The sequence below is a fragment of the Amblyomma americanum genome, chromosome 8 (genome assembly GCF_052857255.1).
Source record: "Amblyomma americanum isolate KBUSLIRL-KWMA chromosome 8, ASM5285725v1, whole genome shotgun sequence".
NCBI classification, from domain to species: Eukaryota; Metazoa; Arthropoda; class Arachnida; order Ixodida; family Ixodidae; genus Amblyomma; species Amblyomma americanum.
This window is the reverse complement of record NC_135504.1, coordinates 108,580,772-108,603,038: the sequence shown is the minus strand read 5'-3', so window position 1 is coordinate 108,603,038 and position 22,267 is coordinate 108,580,772. Positions and strand designations below refer to the sequence as shown.

General features: G+C 43.0%; 1 protein-coding gene across 1 annotated transcript in view; it reads left to right on the top strand.

Moving 5' to 3' along the window:
• CCAP-R (Crustacean cardioactive peptide receptor) overlaps positions 1 to 21,382 on the top strand; it is an 82,336-nt gene extending 60,954 nt beyond the window's left edge. The window contains exons 3-7 of the mRNA XM_077633505.1: positions 1,252 to 1,355; positions 9,604 to 9,697; positions 11,572 to 11,823; positions 15,743 to 15,844; positions 17,453 to 21,382. Coding sequence (XP_077489631.1) covers positions 1,252 to 1,355; positions 9,604 to 9,697; positions 11,572 to 11,823; positions 15,743 to 15,844; positions 17,453 to 17,685 — 785 coding nt within the window. The 3' untranslated portion in view covers positions 17,686 to 21,382. The remainder of the gene's footprint in view (positions 1 to 1,251; positions 1,356 to 9,603; positions 9,698 to 11,571; positions 11,824 to 15,742; positions 15,845 to 17,452) is intronic.
• The last annotated feature ends 885 nt before the right edge of the window (positions 21,383 to 22,267 follow it).

Below are 22,267 nucleotides of genomic sequence, written 5' to 3'. Positions count from 1 at the left end.
GGGGCTCTTCGCTGAGCACTGCGTTTTGCCGCAAAAGAATGGTCGTGTGTACCCGCCAAATACCTTGGCGTTCCGCTGTAGTCATTAAGTCAAGTGCACATTACAGGAAGGAGCGAGTTCCGGCCGTTGGGCATTACGCTCAGAGCTTTGTTCCTCATCGCCTATCGATCTTTGGTCGTGCTCAGACCTGCTACACCTTTCTGGCAACAATAATGTATTATGTATTGCAAGTCGTGCACTGCGCTAGGTCTTATATTCAGTGTTTTCATCGAATATTTACAACTCTAATTTGGGCATCCAATTCCGAGTCGATGCGAAGTGATAATCTTTTCAGGTCTGTTCGTGCTGGAGGATTGGGGCTAGTTAACTTCTATGTACATAGTTAGTTGCCCGTTTCTTCTTTTTTTCACGATGGTTTGCATCTGATTTTTACAGCATTCTTGCAATTTAATTTCATGACCCTGTTTCCAATCTTAGTGGTTTCTTCAAATTTTATTGAATGCCTATCTTTGCTTGGCTTGGCTAGCATTTGGCCGGGCGAGAGGGAATTGATCAATAACTCGACGTGGGTACAGTGCAGTCAAATGTTTCAGGGGAATGCCCCAAGGTTGAGTAGAATTCTAATAAGGGAGTAATTACTCATTGACATCCCCCCAAGCGCAGCCGTACGGCTGCAAATGATAGCTATACAGCTTTCTAAAAAACTTCGTAGTGAAAGAAAAATTTGTCCTTGGCTGGGATTCTCATGTGAGGCTACTGCTTCACCACTACTGCAACACCGGCGCAGTCGCTCTTCCAATTGAGCTAACCGCTCAGTGTGTAGAATTTAAATTTTCGGTGTCTAAAATGGAGCATAAAGCAATTATTGTCTGTTATCGGCGTTGTGGTCTTCGGCGCATTTGGTCCCAGAGGACCATTGTACCATTTCCAACTACTCTTTCTCTCTCAGCTATGAATCCATCTGGTGAGGAATGCCTCATAAATAAAAATTATCGTTACACAGATGTGCTTTGAACGCTGTTTAAAGGCTGTATTCGAATAATATGAAGACTTGCCGCACAGATTATGGTGCCAGTATCTCCGGGTTTATATAGATACACCTCCGGCATATGTTCTGGTCAGTGGAAAGTCCGTAAAAGTATAAATAACGCTACTCCTATTGTGTCTCCTCTCTTGAACGAGATGAAATGTTACGGAATATTTTATCTTTCATGGCTTTTTCTCTAATTTCTTTCTTTACTTAATGTGCAGATCTCGGCGTGGGGCTGGTCAGCGTACTGACGGACATTATATGGAAGACGACCGTGGACTGGCACGGCGGCAACTTTGGCTGTAAAGCTGTGAAATTTGCACAGGTGAGCCGACCTTTTCCTATCGTGTCTTCCATGTCTGATTGCAACGACTTGAAATGCATGAAAGTTTTGTTAAATGCTTCCCCTTTCAGGCTAGAAGGTGAAAGTATTTTTCTGTTTAATATGCGCGTCTAATGCAGGAACAATCTATACTAGAAGCCTCTTATCAGAAGTTTTGCCGCGTTTCCAATATATCAGTGCCTAAGTATACCTCTCTTGTACGCAGTCCGCACCGGCTGACAAAAACGGGATAGCGGTCAGTGCAATCCTACGATTGACTTCATTCCCTTGAAAGCAAGCCAGCATGTCCGATTCATTAAAGAGTGTTTCCATCGATTAAGTTATTGCATCCTTACGGAAAGCCATCAGGCTGAATGTAAGCAAGACCAGACAATCAGCCCACGGCGCTCAGTGGAGAGCTGCACTCGCCAGAAATAAGCACTTAGTGAGGCACGGAGACTCAGTCTGTCTGATATCCTGCGGGAAGTGAGGAGCCATTTCTCTCATGCCTCCGGTGACTCGGCGGCGTAAACAAGTTCCGGTATATATTCGCTAGTGTTCCATTGTCATAAAGATCAAGGGCGTGGCTAATGAGACTGATTTTATTCCCTCTTGATCGCGGCAAGCCCATAACGATAAGTGAATCTACAGAGATAGGTAAACAAAACTAGAAAGGCCAGTGAGACATAGACGACCAACTACGCACTAAGGCACTCGTTAACCGGAAAGCAATGATAATAATAATAATAATGTCATTAGCGAGAACAAGTGTTCAGCAATGATCCAATACCGTTGAAAGACGCCAAGCGCACTATCATATTTACCAGCCTGGGCACTCTCGGATCGGAGTTATTCGAAAACTTCGAGCAACAAATTTAGCGGAAACCTATGCGTTCCTTCCCCACAAAAATCAAACTTTATAACTTTAAATATAATTGCGCCCATTTTTGAACTGAACTGAGAATTGAAAATACTCATTAAAAGAGCTTTCGTCTGATGGCTTTCCCTAAGGTTAGATAATATATTGTAAATTATTCAAGTCGTTGACATTCACCTTAACGACGCACCTGCTTACCGACGAAATCTAGCTTTAAGCATTTTATCCGCTACTAAAAAGAAATCAAAATTTACCAATTTTTTTTATCGCCGTTGCTTGATTACATTTCTTTATTCAACCTAAATGTACAGGCCGCCAGGATTGCTTACGGTTTAGTCGGATATTATTCTGGGACTTTTAGTATGTATTGCCCGAAGCTAAATTCCACAATCTAACAAGACATCTCCTCGTTTGAAAAAGAAGATGATATTATTGTCACATTGCAATATTGCCGCGAATATTTGCAGTGTTTATTCGTTTTTCAAATCTGCCGCGACACCACCTTATCGCTTTGTTTGCGACGCAAGACGCGACTAGATTTATCTCGATTGATCGCAGCCAGGCAAAGCTGATTCTACGTTGTTCCGGAATGGTCTAGTAACTTTGCGCCCTTTATCTCGAATGCTCGCTATCAGCTTTAAATTGAGCACGGCCGACAGCGGCGGGCATTCTGTTCGACGACCGCCGAGCACGCTTGTCGCTTCGCCGCCGCCGAGTGATTCAGTCCATTTTGGGTCAGCCCAATAAACAGTTCTTTTAGAAGATCCTTTCGTCCGTATTCATCGCTGCTTCGACTGCCGTCACCACTACGTGACAATATAGACCACGAAACCTGATGCCTTTATAGGCTTTGAATTACTTAGCCCCATTATTTCGGGCTCTACGCATGTTACTCCCCGGATGCTTGCTCTGCACGTTTTTATGGAGTGTTTTCTGGAGAGAGCTATAACAGCCGTTAATCTCAGTACAAATTCAGCAGATGCAACGAAACAAGAGACACGGGATAGGATAAAATAGTAAAATAATTGGGGATTTGGGAGCTTTTAGATATTTTTCTATTCGCTATTCGCGTATTTGAAAGAGGAACCAAGAGCACGTCTTTCATCTAACCTTAGGCCGAAATGCCAAAACAGGCATGGGTTAAAACAAATGAAATTATCGGGACGAATACCGCAGAGAGCACACTGTTTTGTAATAGGAGTGTCGTAGCGGGTGAGCGTTTGGCGCGAAGTGTCAAAAATACGCCCCGCCACGCGACGACAAATACATTTGGAAAGGCATAAGAAAAATGAGTGACGCTAAATATGCCGCTGGCGCAGGTGCAGCTCCAACCTGAGGTGGAAAAATACTGTCTTTCCCTCTCCGCTCCGGCTCTCTCGGCATCGGAGCGTAGAAGGTGGCCTGCTCGGCTTTATTTCTTGTAGTGGGCGAAACCATATAGGCTTGAATCTTTAGGGAGCCAGTGGTGCGGTAAAAAGTCCGTTAGCAGCATTCCGGTCTTCCCAGAACCTTCCAGGCATTGTTGCGTTGATTCATGGGCCACGCTGGAGAATATCTCTTACCATTGTGCTTCCTGGTGGGATCCGAAAGAGACTGACCAAGCTTTCACAGCACATTGTGGCACTGCTATGCGTTCAGAATGCATGAAATTATGTTTGGCAGATGTCAACACCGCTGAAAAGGAATCCCGTTGTACGACGAAAAAGTGTTGCTAGCTTGAATATTCCGTTAGCACACAGAGGGACAAAAGAAAAGAATAGGATTGTAAGGAGCCTTAGTTCTGCTTTTTGTGCATTACGCATGAGAGAGGAAAAAATGAAACAAAAAGAAACTGAGATAGAAAGAGCCCAGAAAAGGTAGCCTAGAGCTCCAAAGTAGAAATGTCATTGTGTCGTCCCAAGCACTGTACATCAGCGCCTTCACACCAAGGGCAAGCAACAGCAATAGCCATCTTACTTCCGACATAGCAAACACGCTGGAAGCAGCTGAATTCATTATTGCAAAATTCGAATGCCTAATTCCATCGCTACTGCAGGTTTTTGAATTTTCTAATGCGTAACCACGCTCCTTTCAGAGGTGCTGCCCGGGCTCGACTCTAATAAAGCAAATAAAGCGTGAAAAAATTATTAAATACATGCTGCATGCATTGAAGTCTAAAGGGTCTCGAGGCTTCGTGCTGTGGTGAAGAAATCGCGAAGCGGTCCTGGCTTTGAGTGCGAATGCAATTCTGCTAGGATTTTCCTCGCTGAGAATCGTTCTGGGCCCAGCGAACTTCAATCGCTTTCAGTAGCTAAAGAAAACAATTAAATCAGTGGTAGGAGTTCGACGGCGAAGTCCGTACGAGCGCTGGTAGCTTTTTTAGAAATGAGTTCAGATATTTCCCATGGCTTGTCCCCATCCGCAACATTGTCTCGCTTACGGAATCATCATCATTTCACGCAGCACTGCTAACCTTTTTAGAGTGTGTCAACCTGTCCGAAACCACATTTCCTTGATTATTTACTTAAACAGTGTTTTCAAGTGCTTGGCATTGTGTAAAATTCATTCCGCTTCATCTGATATGTATCTGTGTAGGCTGTTTATCTAAATGTTTATTTGATTGTATCCTTAAACTCGAGTTCCGATGGGTACTGATTGTTTGCTTCACATTTTAGGTTCTTATGTGTGTTTCACGCTACTAAACATTGTATAGACTTCGTTACTCTTTCCTTTCTTTCTTTCTTTCTTTCTTTCTTTCTTTCTTTCTTTCTTTCTTTCTTTCTTTCTTTCTTTCTTTCTTTCTTTCTTTCTTTCTTTCTTTCTTTCTTTCTTTCTTTGTTTGCTTCTGCTAGATGTTTTTTATGGTTTCTAATGCCTTCATATATTTACATTGTACAGATTTCACTCATGCTTGAACTTTTTCGTCCCCCCCTATGTAATGCCCTAATGGGCCCTTAGGGTACTCCAATAAATAAATAAGTAAATAGTCGTATACGGAAAAGTTGCTAGCCAATCAACGGTGGCGAGAAAGCATAAAACGGAATTCTTGACCGCAGAAGACAAAGAAAGCCAAGGGTGAGGGGCGCGGCGGCAGCTTCAGTCCGCAAGCTGTTTCGACAAGAGGAATTTTCCCAAGACAAAGACAAGCCTGTTATCGAAACATTTGCCCTGCTGGGTGACGCTCCTTGCTCCTCCGCACTCCCCCCCCCCCCCCCCCCTCCCCCCCCCCCCCCCGCCCCCGCACTTGCTCCGACCCTTGTTTATTTTTCTGCCACATCTAATAGGAGAAATTTGTAGCTGCCAGCTCCGGTGGCCTGCGCACGATCAATTTATGTTGGAGTGGTTTTCATAGGTGGCACGCGTAGTTCCAATGACAAGTTTACGCGCTGTTAATGACATGAAAGCGCTCATCACTTAGGAAAGAACTGAAAAAGGGTGGTATTGAAAGGAGGCTAGGAACTGCCACTTGGGCGCTGCAGAGCATTAAGCTTCCCTTTTTCAGCTTTCTAGCAAACAGCTCCTATATGGTTGCACTGGCCAGGTACTTGAGGCACAGCACTCGTAAGATTTCGCTCAGTGCATGCAAGTCAAGTTTTTTTAGGTCACCACGGCGACGCTCCTTTTACACCACTTATAGCCTTGCAGCGAAGGTCGTATCTGTGATTGGAGTGTTACTGATGCGGTGTTCATTTTTCTGAGCTTCTCGCCCCATTAGTGATTATCTCTAATCCTATCTTTGTTCTTGCTATAAAGCGCTGATGTAGACGTTCTTATTAGACGAACTTGCAGCATAAGACTTAGTTAAAGCATTTTAAAATTCCAAAGAAATATTGCTCATAACCGATGTTACTTGTTTGTAGTCGGTGTAAAACGTAATGGGTGGCATTATTTGTTTCTAATTTTTGTATACAGTTCTATTTTTGCGCAAGGCACTATGATCTGACGCATAGCGCGGGTAAGGGACGTTAGCCACTGTGAACAAAATTTTATCGCAAAATCTTCGCGGTTACACTTACAAGAAGAGCGGGGCCAAAAAGCGTATTATACTACGAAAGAAAATTGCTAGAATTTCGCGGTCCTAACGGCATATATTTGGGCATTCCCGAGGAATGGTGGCATATAGATCGGAACTTTAGCTTAAATTTTTAGGGTTTGACCGCTCTTGTAATAATTGAACAGGACAGTGACAGAAAGAGATTAATATGCAACCAGTCTTAAGAGCTAACCCGTTCGTTCTCTTTTTTTGGATAAATTTATTAAAGTTGCTGAGAAACACTGTCATATATACCTAAGAAGTTCTGAAAAAGGCAAATTTAATTGTCTAAAAAAGGCTACTTCTGGCTCCTGGCGGTGACGTAATCAAGCTTGAGCAGTCCTGTGAATTTATTGCTGCAATGTAATTATTGATATATCGCCAATGTTGTTAGGCACACCAAACCATTGACAGTGCACGATTATAAAACGTGCTCGGAAGTTGTATTTTCAGCAGCGAATCCCGACGCTGAGTACTATCTCTTTCCCTTGGAAGATTCATTCACTTTACGGAGACGTTTTTAAGATGCAGCGACAGCCATGTCCACGAGTTACTCGCCTGGTGCTTACAGATTGCCCGAAAGCCGCTCCGGCAGGGTTGAAACTTCGAGTGGAGTTCACATCAGCGTTCAGAGTTCGCCTGTGTGTCATGTGGCTAAATCATGAAGCATGGGAATGCAGTGACATCATACAATTGCGCAAACAAGGTTGTCTAAAATTTGGAATGGCCGATCCCTTGCACTTCATAGTACATATTTTTCCACGGTTTGTCTAAAACGGCGTTACAAGTTTCTTCGAGATATAGGAAAGGGGATATTGTCACTAGTTTTTCGAGACTATTTTGCCACTCCCATGCTTGCCTCCGATAAGATATCTAAGCCATACATTAGTATATACTCGGGAATCAAGACAACCGCGTGCCTAAACCAGCAGCGCTTCGTGCAATTCACTCATGTCGTGGTTTACTTCAACCTGCTTTACTGTGGCAAGTAGCCCAGCGGCAAGACTGGCAAATACTCGAATGGACAATTTATGGAGCGGGCGTATAGTGCGAGGAAGAGAAGATCATATATTTTGTTGGTTCAGTATCATAAACGCGTTGGATATTGTGTTTAAAATAAATAAAACACCAGCGCACTATCGGGGACAAAAGTTTGCAGGATGGGAATTCTTGGAAAAACGTTTATTGTAGCTCCACCTCGCTCGCAGTCACCTGATATTGTAAGGAGCAATATTCGAAGGAGCAATTAGGCCTTTAATACCTTCATACAATATCTGTCGGCTGGGTTGCGAAGGAGAGCTTCAATAAAGGCTTTTCCAAGAACTGGCGTGCTGCAAACTTTTGTCTCCGATAGTACATCACTGCTGCAAAGGCTCACAACGAGGAAGATATTCGAAGCTCGGCAGAACAATCTCGGCTTCGAGTTTAAGGAAAGAATAAGTAAGGCTCGTATAAAAAAAAATGATTGCCTTGATGCTCTACCGGCCTAGTAATCTACTCCAGCGAGAAGAACAGTTGAAGGGAATTAAAAAAAAACATAATGCACTTAGATGCCTGAAAAAAGTACAGTAGGTTTCCAATGTGCGTTGTGTGTGTCTTGCTTTTCATTCTGACTGTAATCGAAGTGGTAGCATAAAACTTGGTGCCTTTCCGTGAAATTCTTATTTGTTAGCACACTGTCTCATCCACTGCTTATTTTCTGTGTTTGCCCCCTGCGCTGTTACCACCTCTCAAGCTGGTTCTCTTGGAATGTCATTGTGCACTCGGAAAATCTGCCGAGCGTTAAATGCTGGCATGCTGCTTCTGTTACCCTTGCCGCCTCCAAATGCAAGTAAATGTATTCAAAAAGATACAGATAAAATTTATCGCCTTTGATAATTCCGTGAGTGGTGAAGACACGTCTTCTACAAATTTTGAAATTCAGAGCAATCATTGTACATGCAGTAAGCACGGCAATAAAGGTAAAACACAAATTAATAGGCCAATGCCGAAGTCGTAGAACATGATATTTAAGAACAACTTTCGGACAACACTTAAGGAGGAATTATTTTGGGGCGAAGGACTCACTGCTATTTAATATTTACTGTCACTTCAAGCAGAGTGGCACAATTATGTGCCTAGCGCGTTAGATAAGCGAACTGCTATCTGGACAGACCAGGCCTCAGATAAGCGATAAGAGCCTGGTTATTTTTGTACTGATAACTACATTACGGTGCCATTTCGAGCCTTAAGCATGGCTGCGCCGCCACGCTGAAACGTGCTTGGCCACGTGGTGCAGAGCAGCTTCCGGCGCCGTGGCTGATCACGTGGTTCGTCACGTGGTTGGTCACTTGACCAGCCACGTGGTGCGCAGCAGCTGCTGCTGCCGGCGGATGGCACTAAGCTAGCTGTAGGTATCGCGTCACTCCAGGTGTAACCAGAGATAAACCGCCGCCAAATCTTTAATTGCAATAATGGAGGGCTTAGGGAAAAGAAATGAGGCTACGAGAAGCTTACGCCACTCACAAGATAAAAATTGAAATCGACAGTTACACCACACCCTAGGTGCCACCATCCTAGCAGCCTATAAGAGTCCCTCTGCAATGCTGGATAACGAGTGGCATATTCGTAAGCGCGCTATTTCCTGAAACACTTAGCAAGCATTGCTCCGACCCCCTTCGCAGCAATTCCTGAGCAGCACGTGAACTATTTTTTTTTGTTTTGCTACTACATAGCACACCCGCGGCGACGCCGTTTATTTCGGCTCAAATGGTTAAAAAACCTACACCTCAAATATTGTAGTACCCTCAATACATGATTTCATCTTTTGAGGGCGTACCGGAATTATTTATAGCACAGAACAAAAATTTGGCATTTATTATGAATTGTTGCTACTTGCCGATCAGCTGCGTAGGCCGTTTGTCCTGCAAGTGACTGCTGCTTACCTATAAGAATGCCTCGAACTTTCTTTTAAAGTGAAAGATTTACTACCGTTTTTCGTAGCTTGTTCGGCATGTTTCATATGACCTTGAATCGAGGAGCAGGAGAGGAGGGCTGGGCCGCCACCGCCGAGCCGCATCACGTGAACGCCATGACGTCATTACACGCCAGTTGCACCGTGCTGCCCTCGTCGCCGCGCTCGTGTTGCAGCACTAGAGTGCTACAACACAACCGCTACAGAATCTTCGGTTATTAGAAAAGGAGCATTGCTGTCGTGAAAACGGCAACGGTCGGCAGCAGTTATACTATATTAAAAGACCTGAAGGTCGTTCAAGCAAGGCCGAGCTTAGCCACGTATAACTACGCATAACCTTCTGCTTTCGTTTTGTCGACTTGGTTTAGGCATGTTAAACCTTTGCTCTTTTCTTTTATTTGATGGTCAGGTCGTCGTGACATACTCCTCCACTTACGTCCTGGTGGCCTTGAGCATCGACAGATACGATGCCATCACCAAGCCCATGAATTTCTCAGGAAGCTGTAAGTACATACCCCGGCATACGTATGAATAAGAGAATCGTTTTTGCCCGTCGTAATTCAGGTCAGATATGAGTTTTACTGGCTTTCAATGCCGCACTACCTTTTGAACAATAGGCAAAACTGGTTTGCCAGGCTATACCAAATTTGATTTCGTGTTTTTTTCATTATTGCTTGCCTTAAAGACAATGATCTTAAAAACAACATTCTGTTCAAAAACTAGAGGGGACCCAAGATCCGTCTTAAGAACATAACGAGATAGCTGTATTGGATGAATGCCCATATATGCAGAATTGGTCGTTCTGTGCTCAACATTCATACATCGCTGGCAGTCCTCACACCACTCCTGGCACAGTGGTGCATAGCTTAAGCGGCGAGCCACTGCCCTGCGGCGGCATGTGCTGCGACCCGCGGAGCTTGTGAGACCCAAGGTGCTCTTCCTAAGAAGTCTTTCACGACAAATCATTAACTGCCGCCTGTACGGTGGTCAGTATTCTCTCAGTCAACTGGGCTGGTTGTCATGACGCCACAAGGTCAGATGATTTAGGGGGACTACCGAAATTGCCGGGGCCTGGTTGCTCCGGCAGCGAGGTTTCATATGACGGCCAACGCCGGACAGTTTTTTCCGACATGGGGGTATTACCGCGCTTCACTTCACTTCACTTTATTCACCTTAAAGACCCCCTTTAGGGGAAATTACATAAGGGGTGGGTTAACAGATTCATCAACAAGCACAAGCCATTTCCTTGAAATATAATTGCTTACAGCATCTGAAAATACAGAGAGATGCGTGATAGCAGCGATATCGGTGGGGAGGGCATTCAGGACCGCAACAGTTCGGGGAAAAAAAGGCTCTCGCGTTAAAACAACAACAACAACAAAATGCATGCTGGTAAGTCACATAGCCCAAGTGAATAAATTGCGTTTCATTGCATAGATATATAATACAATAGTTATTCAACGTATAACCAGGCTAGATTTAGAGAGTTTGACGTCCCAAAGCGACTTAGTCTATAAAGGACGCCGTCATGTAAGGCTGGAGATAATTTGGACTTTCTGGAGTTCTTTATTGTGCACTTATATCGCACAGAACACGAGCCTTTAGCATTTCGCCGCCATAGAAATGTGACCACCGCGGCCGGGATCGAACCTGCAGATTTGGGGTTAGTAGGCTAGCACCGTAACAAATTAGCCACAGCGGCGGCTCTTAGTTATTTCTGTGCGCAAGATTGTAATGTAGGTTAGCAATTTCCCTATCTACGACAAAATAAAAGAGAGCTCAATGATTTTTAAACTAATTTTTCAGAACGCTACAGACCTGTGACTTCATCTGTTGTGTGAATTGGGTTGCCATACATTAGAACTCGCGTGCGTCATCTACTCCTGGCTCTCTCTACGCAGGTTCATGCTAGGAAGGGGTGTGTCCCATTTATCAGAATCTAAATTCACACTCAAGCTAGAGCACACTTTAAATTGTTACTGCACTGTATAAGTTAAGCTGTGTTAAAGCACTTCATAGGACACTTTGTGCAATGCTTGAGAGTAAGCGATTGCAAACAGGTCACATTGAAAGGAGGAATTTGGGTACACACGTAGGTGAGGTGGAAATGTTCTACCAATCCCTTATAATTAACACTCTAAATGATCTCGGCACATAAGCTTCAAATTTTAGATAATTAAACGTAGCTACAGTTGAACTTTTTCCTTCGTTTTCTACGTTGTTGTTACACACAATTTTACGCAGTTCCTTCACATAGCTGGTACTCTGTAGAAGAGTTGCCGTGCTTTCCTCATAGTGCGAATTGCTTGGAAATGCGAAATTATTGCGATTTTGCAGCCTAATTCCGCTCTTGATTCTATCTCGGCGGTTACTACAGGGAAGCGTGCCCGGTGGCTGATTGGCCTGGCTTGGGCAGCGTCCGTCGCAATGTCTCTGCCTTCCATCTTCCTCAACGGGGAGGCACTGGTCCATGGCCGCCTGCAGTGCTGGATCGAGCTGGAGCTGTGGCAGTGGCAGCTGTACATGACTCTGGTCGCTGGCTCTCTTTTCTTTGTGCCCGCTCTGATGATCGCAGCTTGCTACAGCGTCATCGTGTACACCATCTGGAAGCGGAGCAAGATCCTCGGAGGTGAGCCCTCCAAAAAAGAAAGTTAAGCCCATCAGTGATGAGTTAATAATTTAGTACGAATACTACAAGGACTGAATAGAAAAGTACTGCATCATCTCCCACGTGAACCGTGACACTCGCAAGTCATAATGTTCACATTCAAGTTAAATATGTTGATTAGTAAGCTCAGCGCAGTGCTTACTCAACGTCGGTTTGCTCTTAGCTGATTACACTGTACAAGACATATCTCGATTGAAAAAGTCCTCAGAAGCCGAATAAACAGCAAAAAATGTAAACTGATAGCCAACGATTGATGTCATTGCTGACATTTTCTGCTATTTGCTCTGATTTGTGTTTGCGTAGCTTTTCTACGTCCAAGGAACTTTTAGCTCACGTGTGCGGTTCCCAGTAAAGGCTAAAGTCAAAATTTAAAAAATAAAAAATGAACGCCTTCGAATATATTCTATATGCATTTCCATATCGAAGATGACGTGGTTTTTGTTGTTTGTTTTCTCTGTGTGGCAATTTTCACACATCTTCCAGGCCAAATATTACATGCTGCGCCCAGTTTTTTTTTTCTAGCGGCTTATTTATCGTCACTTTCAATGCTGATTGCATAGTGAGAAGTTGAATTTTAAGTGCATTTCTCAAAGTGCGCCTTGCCTGCCATGTCTTGTGACATGTCCAAAAAAAAATTCTTCGGACGTGCTACCTTGCCGACAATTTTCTGGAGCTGAATTGGGAACTGTAGCCGGCGACAGTAACTCAGAGATTCCCTTCAAAAGTATCTAGCTCGAGAGTGTGTGGAACATCTGGCCCACACGGGGCTGTTCGTCATTCACGTTATACCAGTGCGTGAGGTTGAAAATTCCGCCCATTGCTGGATTGTTTTGGGACGCGAAATGCACTGGGTAATCTGCCTTTGACCAACTCCATTAGTCCGCGCACGGTGTAGTTTGCACAGCCGTACGAACAAGCAGAGGACAGGGTATCCCGATCCAGTATTTGGCTCATCCAGCTAAAAGTCCAAAACATTTTAAAATCATCCATTTTTTGGCACCGCCGAGTAGTGACAGACACTCTAATTTACACTGAGGCCCTAGAAACCATTGATTGTCATTATCTGGTAAGCGCGTCTTAAGAGATATCTAGAAGTTTCGGATAGGTGTCCAAGAACATTGATAACGAATGAGATTGGTTGGCGTCCTGAGATTACGATCGTTCTCAGATGGCTTTACTTCTGAAAATACTGAGGCATTCAAATTTTTGTTGTTTGGTGGCTGGTCTTGAATGCAGCAATTGAAATCTTGCCACACAAGTTCCAGACAGTAGTGGCGTCTTTTTTTTTTTGCGGGATTTTAAAAACTGTTAATTTGAATAGAGCGTGAAATCATTCCTTCCAGCAGTTTTTTACTGCTGCTTTTCACATTCATGGTTTAGTATCGTTTAATTCCGTACTTTGCATGAGGCTTTGGGTTGTCCACGTCGCAGTACTAAAATGACAGGGCAATCTTCAGACAAATGGCTCAGACTGTTCTGACATATGAATTCAGAGACTAAAATGCGTTGCGAGGAAAAAAAAATTTGAAACAATTTACTCAGTCTTCATGGACAACTCGACCGCGCCAAAGAAAAAGGATGAAGGAGGAGAAAATAGGTTTGCATGACTTTCATTTTTTCGAAAACTTAACTTTCTTTCTTTCTTAGGTTGATGTAGCAGTGGGTCATCTCTTTCGGTTACTGTATTTATGTGTTCATGCCACACCCCCGTAGGATAGATGCGAGTCTTGCGGTAGGAATCGAATCAAGGTGTTGTCACTATATAGCTAGCTATACATATCGCAAGGAAGCAGACTGCCAGTTACTGTGGCAGCATTGCAGGTTTAGCAGTTACGCTAGGAAGATCGCAGAATTCTTTGATGTATTCGTACGGCTGTTGCAAATGTGGTATTTTCATTCACGCATTTTCATAAAATGAGACCAATTGACTAAATGGGCTATACTGGTTACAGATACAAAATTTAGGCGGCTCAGCAAAACAAGAATTTGCTGAATATAGTGAAGTAATAGATAATGTAAAAACTCGGTCTTCGCTAAGTTATCAAACAGGACAAAAGGCGGTAAAAAATGGCGCGCATCTATCAATCAGGACAAGCGCTCTACCCTTATTATTGAATGGAAAATAGATCATCAAAGCAGGTTACCAGTACTCATCAGGAAAGCTGTTCATTAGACTTAGAATATCCTAAGATGTTTCACTGCGATTATTGCAAGTTGCGGCCGAGCTAGCAGGAATTAACAAGAGAATCTAAACCTCTGCTTTAGGAAGGCAGTACAAACAACTTATTAGCAGCATCATTCCATACTGCTCGGCATTTACCGAGCCCCGACTGCGTACAAAGAGGACCATTAAATTGTTTTTTCGCTTATATTTTTTTGCAAACCTGATTGCGGGTGTGCGCACCATGCATACCTATCACTTGGTGCAATCGCTTTAGTTCAGATAAGGAGGGGAGTAAAAGTTTACGCATGGCCGGTTTTAAGGCCTTTGTAGAATTGCATTGCTGAGATGGGGACACTGCTATAAGCCTTTCAACAGACTGTCTTCGCAAAAAATAACCTAGCAGCTGTCTTTTTTCTTGGCCATTATAGCAGAGCACTTGTAGTGCCCATTGCGCTCTAAATATCTGTAAAGTAAGAATAACACTTTTCCTCAGATTTCGAGACCACTTGCTCACGGGAATTTGATGAGAGCTCTACCATACGGCTGAGAATCAAACCACACTGCCTGGTCACTTTTGGCAGAGATGGTACGTATATGCGTACAGAATGAAATCGATAATTCAGAAAACGAAGAGATTAACTTTTTTCACCTTTATTATATTTTGTTTAGAAGGTGGCCAGTCAATGGCAGTGATTTCTGAATCACACCGCGTGTGCGAATAAAATGTTTGGACGGTCACATGACGGGACACGAGGAATCTGCGATAGCAGAATCTGTAGTTTATTTCGCTTTTACTTTGGCAGCCTCCCCTTTGCGTCTGGAATTTGATTTCACCTTAACTCTTTCATGCCGCTGCTTTTAACCCTTCTGGAGGGTAGATGTGGGTAGAGGTTTAAAGTTCATAAATGGGTGGCAGATGGGATCTAATAGATGGAAGATTCGTGTGAACCGATGGGTGTCCGGAGGTGCACCTAGGGTAGGGTGCTCTGGAGGAGGCACCTTCTGTGCCCGCAGTGTGCCCGTAGGTGCCCGATCCACTCCGATGCGCTAGGAATGCTGGTGGTAGAGGCTTCGGGCCCACACAGACTGCGGCGTTTTCTGCGAAAGAGGACTGTACCGCTAACGGAGCGAAAAGAAACAAACTGCCTGAACAAATGGCTAACCAAACCTCGATCCCAGAGGTGCCCTTTCCTTTCTATCACTTGCCCAACCGGTAAAGCTGTGCGAAGCATCAGTTTTCTTGCGTCTCTACCTAAATCACTCACTCCCCTATAGGGTGCTTACGAAAGAAAATTCCTGTCCCTCTTCCTTTGCCATACTAACTGCTATCGCTCCTCAGCCTTCTGCCTGGGCGCGCGCTTCATTAAGACATCAATTTTATTTGGATAGAGCCGTTATGTCGTCACGCTCCACTGATCCCCTTGTTCCATTGTGCAGGACTTTGGTTTCCTCTGATCACCACGCGAGCTGCTCGTTGTAGTTAGCAAACTCTGTACTTATTAATAGGTGCGAAAGTGATTTGATGACGTTGTTCTCCCTCTCTTTTATGGTATTTTGGTGCTATTCCTAATACTTTAATACTTGCATAAGGCCCATTGCCAAGATAAAGAATTTTTGAGTTCAATGAAAATTTTCTACATATATACGATGAGTGCTTTGTCTTTATTTTTTACTGGGCTGCATTTTCAAAGTGTTTCTGCTTGTGCCTTTGCGCAGGTGTTTCTGGCAAGGACATGGATACGAGGCGGACCAGTTCTAGGGGTGTCATTCCAAAAGCAAAAGTAAAGACTGTGAAGATGACTCTGATAATTGTCTTAGGTATGTGAAGCTAAGAACCCATAGGTGTGTTTATATTGGCAGAACTAGTTTGTATAATGTGAGAACCGCACTCATTGATGAATTTAAAAGTACTGTCATGTTTCACGAGGCGAAATTCGTTTTGTCCATGCCTGACTAGGTATCGGCTTTTATACACTGTCACCTATTGGCTGCTCACACGTTCTACAATCCTTGGCTATTGAAGACGCGGAAAATTCTTACCTTAGCAGAACTGAAATTCTTTCAGAGAAACAGCTTTCCCTGCAGTTTTGTTTTAACATGTGATGAGTTAACTATTACTATAGTTTCCCGGCTAAAAATCAGTTCTTGGGAGAGTAACCTAAACCTTCTGTCCATCAAATTATACTTCAGTATTCTGGTAACCAATCTATGCGAACTAATTAAGAAGTAGTGAAGGAAACAAATTTTATACGCAAGGCGGGAAACCGAAAATATTTGTGAAAATACTTAGCGGAGTAGAATAGAAGCGTAAAGAATGATATAAGGGTGCCAAGCTTGCAGAGTATGTCTCCTTGGTACATGTTCTTAGTTTTTTTTTCAGTACTACGATAGCTTCAACTCCTGCAATACTGCAGCACGTCACCAAAAAGCGTAAATGGCGTCGTGAATGCATGGTTGTTTTGAATAATTGGTCAAAATGCCAATAAATGATTTCGTATAACTTACCAAAGGCACAGATACCTAGCATATCGTAAACAGCCCTAGTCTTCTTTATATCACCTTCCAAAGATAAACTAAGGAACATGAACCCCAATCGATTTTCTATTCTAAATAACACTACTTCCAAAGTGTGCTGCAAATTACAGCAAATTAATTATTGGCCTAAGTATGATTTCACTTTGGAATGACGCATCAAGCATTATTTGGTCCTTTAAGACTGATTTGATGTGCACTTCTTAAGAGTTAGTGCTATGGAAGGATATATTATCTTATCGGCTACGGTTCTTTCATATGCTCCTGTTCAAGCCCTGTATATTCCTCTGGAAATAATTTTTATATGACCTATCTTTTGTTGTGCTTTATATTAGTTCGTCACATTGTGTCTCTATACCCGTTCTTTTTACATTTAGACCTAGCTTTCTTGAAACTTAGTGTAATGACATGTGATTCGTTTTCTGAATAGATCATTCTTGTGTGATAAGTTTCTTTTTGCCCGTCTGCTTCTGTTCGTTCTGTGTGCACATATACGTATGTAAGAGGTGTCATTTCAATATCTGCTTTGGGACAACCTGCCAAGCGTAACTGTGCTATTAGCGGTGGGCCTACTAGTAAACATAATTAACTTTCAACTTTGAACTTCGATCCGTTAAATGTGGAAACGTTTCTAATTAGGCACAGAGTTACACTGTCATTAGCGAGAGGTTTCCATGGCAAAATACTCTGCTGAATGGAGCGTTTTGATCGTGCTTCGTATTAATTTTCTTATATATTATAGTTATAGTTCTCTTCCTGTACATACAAAAGAGGAGCAGCAAGCACTTCACAGACGGAAGTTTCGTCCTTGAGGAATATAGAGCGATGAAAAATACGTCATATTGGATAGTTTAAGTGCTCTTGATTCATTTTTACTTCCTCCTCTCTTTTCAGCGTTCGTGCTCTGCTGGAGCCCTTATTTCGTGTTCGACCTGCTTCAAGTTTACGGCGCCACGCCGCAGACCCAGGCAGCCATTGCCGTGGCCACATTCATCCAGAGCCTGGCGCCACTCAACAGCGTCGCCAACCCTCTCATCTACTGCTTTTTTTCAAGCAACAACATGTGTCGGCGTCTGCGTCACGAAGCCTTGCTGACCTTGTCACCACACGAGCAGCCGTCCTTATGATCCGTGCGCCTCGCCCGTGGATCGGGCGTGCGCTCGTGCGTGACACGGTCGTCGGCAGTATCAAACTCGGTGCTCTGAGCGAAGACAACGGATTCTTATGAATGAGCAGATTGTATGCACCGGGTTCGAAGAGCACACTCATGGTGAAGGTGTTTATGCCACCGAAGATGCTCTGGTGCTGCTCAAGCGGAAACGTACTTCCGCATTCTTATGAAAAGTGTTTATGAAGTGTTTCTCAATGTTGTCAGGTCGTTACAGGTGGTTTTAAGATATAGGTTGTGGTCTTCGTCCCTGGTTTTACTTCTGTGTACTCCATCAGAAAACTGTACATAGTTAAAAAAATAAGAAACAGCACTGAGGAAACGCAAACCGAATTTGTCATCTCAATCTGTGCACATTCATGTCGTGACCCCTTCGCTTTTCAGGCAACCCTTGCGTTGCAAATCTTCTTAATTAGTTTAAAGTAAATCAGGGCGGTCATTATTAGCAACTGTCACATTCCTAGTGCAGAAATGGTGCAGATCACATACGTCATTATTTGAAAGAAAAGCAAACTTGTCGTTCATCTATCTATGACCTGACATCAATTTCCAGCGTGCATCGGTTGAAACGCGGACTTCACATAACTACGCACTTTGCGAGCTCGTCTTGGAGATGACAAACATATTACTGAATCGTTCGAAGAAATGCGTAAGTGAACTAGAGGCAAGAATTAAACGGGCAAGTTTGGCAGGTGCCGTTAAAAATAAACGAGCTGGAAACGGGCAGAATAAAATGAAAAATAAAGACAATGTGGTGGAGTTGTCCCGCGCCTGCCTGTCTTCTGGTTCAGTGGTTTTACTGCACGTTTTTTGCAATATTATGTTAACAAACTAAGCGCAAAAAGTACATCCGTAAATAAGACCCCATGCTCTGAGGATGTTGAAACGTTGCACACAACTTCCAGACGCAATGCTTGCGTACTATGGAGATATTCGTGAAAAATGTTGTAGTAGGTACAGCCTTTTTTATTTTTCTAGAGCCCTGGTGTGTTTGATTTAAAACAAATATGTAAGCCATCTACTGCCCCTAGAAGTCCTACGTGCAAAGGGCAAGACAGAAAATAGCCCTCAGAGTCAAAGGTTTCGAAGATGGAGATGAAACAAGAGATGCACCGCTTTGCAAGTAAGAAATCCGGTGGACAGGATATGTGTCACTGAAGCTGACTTGAATGCCCCCGCTTTTTCATGCTCTTTTCTTTGGCACTGAAAAACCATAGAATGTTTTTGCTAAAACTTGCGCACGATGAAATTGCTTAGAACCTTTTGGAGGGCGAGTTGTTTCGACATTATAACTAAAAGGCTCCAAAACTAGACCGCTGACAGAGAAGACACGTGACGCACGTAGGCGCCTATGTTTGTATCTCGTTCTTGTTCTTTGTCTGCCGTCGCTTTTTGGACGCCATTTAGTTATAATTGCAGGTGATGCTAAATGTGCTCTTGAATTTGGTACGCAAATTTAGCATCGCAATAAATATGTCTCTTAATTCCTGATTTACAAAGAGAATGATAGGTGGAGGTTGTAAGCATGCCAGCTCAAAAAGTTCATTAGAATTCTTCTACAAATTTTCAATCTAACTGTAAAAAGAGTCGCTCTACTGCTTCCCTGCGCTATTATAAAGTGCTTTTCTGCATATATAAAGATGAGGAAGACACCGTTGTCCTTTCAAATAATTTGTATAAAAGAATCAAATTTTGGACTCTTACTGTGAAAATTATTTACGGTGATATAAGTCCTATCAGCGGTTCAAGGGGTTCCTAGTCTGCCTGAGTAACAGCTATGTGCCTCTGCAGCATTTGTACCCGTTTGTTTCCATTTTGAGCACGTGACCGCTTGCTGCTTATGATGCATAACCTAAGGTGCCAATATTCTTAATTTGAAGAAATGACTCAGTGCTGTCCTGTCATCTTAAGGGGTGCGAATGTTAATGTGGTTGTGTACTATTTGTGCGTAATCCCCTTGTTGTGGTATACGTATTAAAGCTGGTGTATGGTCAAATGCTTACCCGAAAAAAAATGACTTGGTTGTTTGTAAATGTTTTACATTCAAGTCAATTTGACCTGTTGAGTCTGCGGAACTAGAAAGGATTACCCGAAAGCCAGCCAACGCTGCGTTCTCCTCCACAGGCGCACAAACATTGGAGCGGTTGTGGTAGCAATTTGAACTCCCAAACTTAAACTACGACATTTCCGGTCGCAAAGATAATGACCAGATTCTCACGTATCGTAATCCGAGCCCTTGTCCATACGAGTCGTAGGCCATTTCATTATAAGGCTGTGAGAAAAAGATCCCGACGCAGAGAACATAAGAAAATTATACTGCCACAAACTCGCCCTGGTTTCTACACCGGAGTCACAGGGCTCAGCCATGTTCGCAACCAGAATATTTATTCTTTTTGCTCTTGCTATTCTAGGCCGGAAATAGTAAGAGAACAACTTTTATTAAATACTCTTCAAATTTAGGTTAAAATCATAGCTATCATAATATAGGTAAATAGTTCTAGGCATAATTTTTCACTAGACAATGGGAACTGACCTGTGCCAAAAACAGACAGAAAAAGGCAATGCTTCATTGGTATTTTTTTCGATAGACTGCAGCAGTATATGAAAATGCCTGTGTCGATTATTTGTCTTTTTATAACTGCCAATACAATTTCTTCAAAATGAATTGTAAGAAAAATGAGCAATCAAGTTTCGTTTGAGTATATCCAGGAGCAATAGCTGTGGCGAGTTACAGGTTTTGAGATTAATTTTATACATCAGACCAGTATCGTCAGCCCACCGCATTTATTAAACTCAGTGAGTACCGTACAAAGCTTCAAAAGTTTAAGCAGCACAAATGCAGACCGTGTTATTTAGGCAATATTAAGAACGTGCAGCCGGTACACTTTATTGCCTATTGTGTTCCTGGAAGAAGGCGCATTGTGTTTTACTCTGCTTGCTTTTTGAAAGTTTACGAATGTAAAGATATTGTGAATTTTTATGAAGTTTTGTGATGTACAAATGAGTTATATGTTACTTCCGGCGCGTCTGTATACGTGACATCTGCACCGGCTTGCAGCTGTTGCATTACTTTTCAAAAATAAAGGTTTGCCTTAAAAAAGCAATTAGTTCACTCCTCAGGAAAATATAAAGGCGTCCTCAGGGCCCCCTCAATGTGACTAAACCTCTTTTCTTGTGTAATGTTGCAGAGTAAGACACTTAAAAGCTTCCTTCATGCCTGAACAAAAAGCAGTGAGTTGAGCGAGTTTAGCGCTTTCAATGAAGTGTTGAATTGATGCAACTTTGCATTCAGAGTGCTCTGATGAAGCGGATCAGTCGATCGATACTCTCGTGTTTTGCTGCAGCCAAAAGAAACACGGAGGCGCACTGTCTTTCCTTTTGACGCACCAAGTATCATATATTCATTGCTCCTTTTCTTGACTTTGGCAGCGGTTTTCTCGAGACAATGGTTCACTGAGGAAGCTCTGTCACAAAAGTGTTCCGGAAATTATTACATGCGTATCTCTTTTGATCCTGCTGTGAAAGGACGTCTGTGCCATGAGTTCCCATGAACACTGTTAAAGGTGACTCCATTGTAAAAATCAGTGCGAAAAGGTTCTTTTGTGCACCACTCTTTTCTTCACGTTGTTTGAAATAAAATAAATGTTTACGTGGTCACGTGGTCCTTCGCAGAAGTGCCGTCCTTGCTAAAAGTATCCAAGCAATAGGATTTGTGTTTAGTTGTTTTGGTACAGCACTTACGGTACTCCTTAAGCTCAAAATTGATGTAACAATAAGGAAAACCCTTACCCTCATTTTGGTTTTAAGGGTGCCATAAGGGATCATGTACAGGACTTAGAAGCCGATTCTATTGCCCGTATACTTTTCTTCTAGAAGATGCAGGATTTCAAATGCTTTGAAATGCAGGTCAATGTACACTAAGAGTTGCCTCGAAAAGTATGTGGGACGATACAATTCCCGTAGCACAGATCTTATTGATGAAAAGACGAAAGCCTCTTTTTCCTGCGGAAGACTTCGTCAACAATGCTTTCGATTTTCCTAAAATTGCCGTGAATTTCAAGCACAAGGTCACGCGTATTAGCACAAATTTCCCCAATAAAACACTTCCAACCGACTGCGGCTCCCTCAGTTCTATACGCAAGAATTCTGTGAGGGTTCAAGAAACGCTCTTCGAGAGACCTTACGGCGTTCGCACATGTCCTAGTAAAAATTCAATAAACGCACATTCCACCAATAAACTTTTGTGAGAACATGTTTCAACAGTACTATGACTACTGGCTTGTTACATTTCTTTCCGCAGAAAAAGTGTTAGGTTGCGCGATGCGTTTCACTGACCTTCATGTTAGTGACGTGGCGTTCACCCATTCTTTTAAACTCAGCTCTCATTTGCGGAAATTCGAAGCCAGCTTCGGGGTTTTAAGGCGAAAGCCTCTAATGTTTCATCGTTGTCCGTCCGTCCGCTGAATCTGTCAACACTACAGCTGTCAATCAAACGCGGTTCAGGTGTCCACCGAAATATGTGAGACAAGTGTCATTTTCTT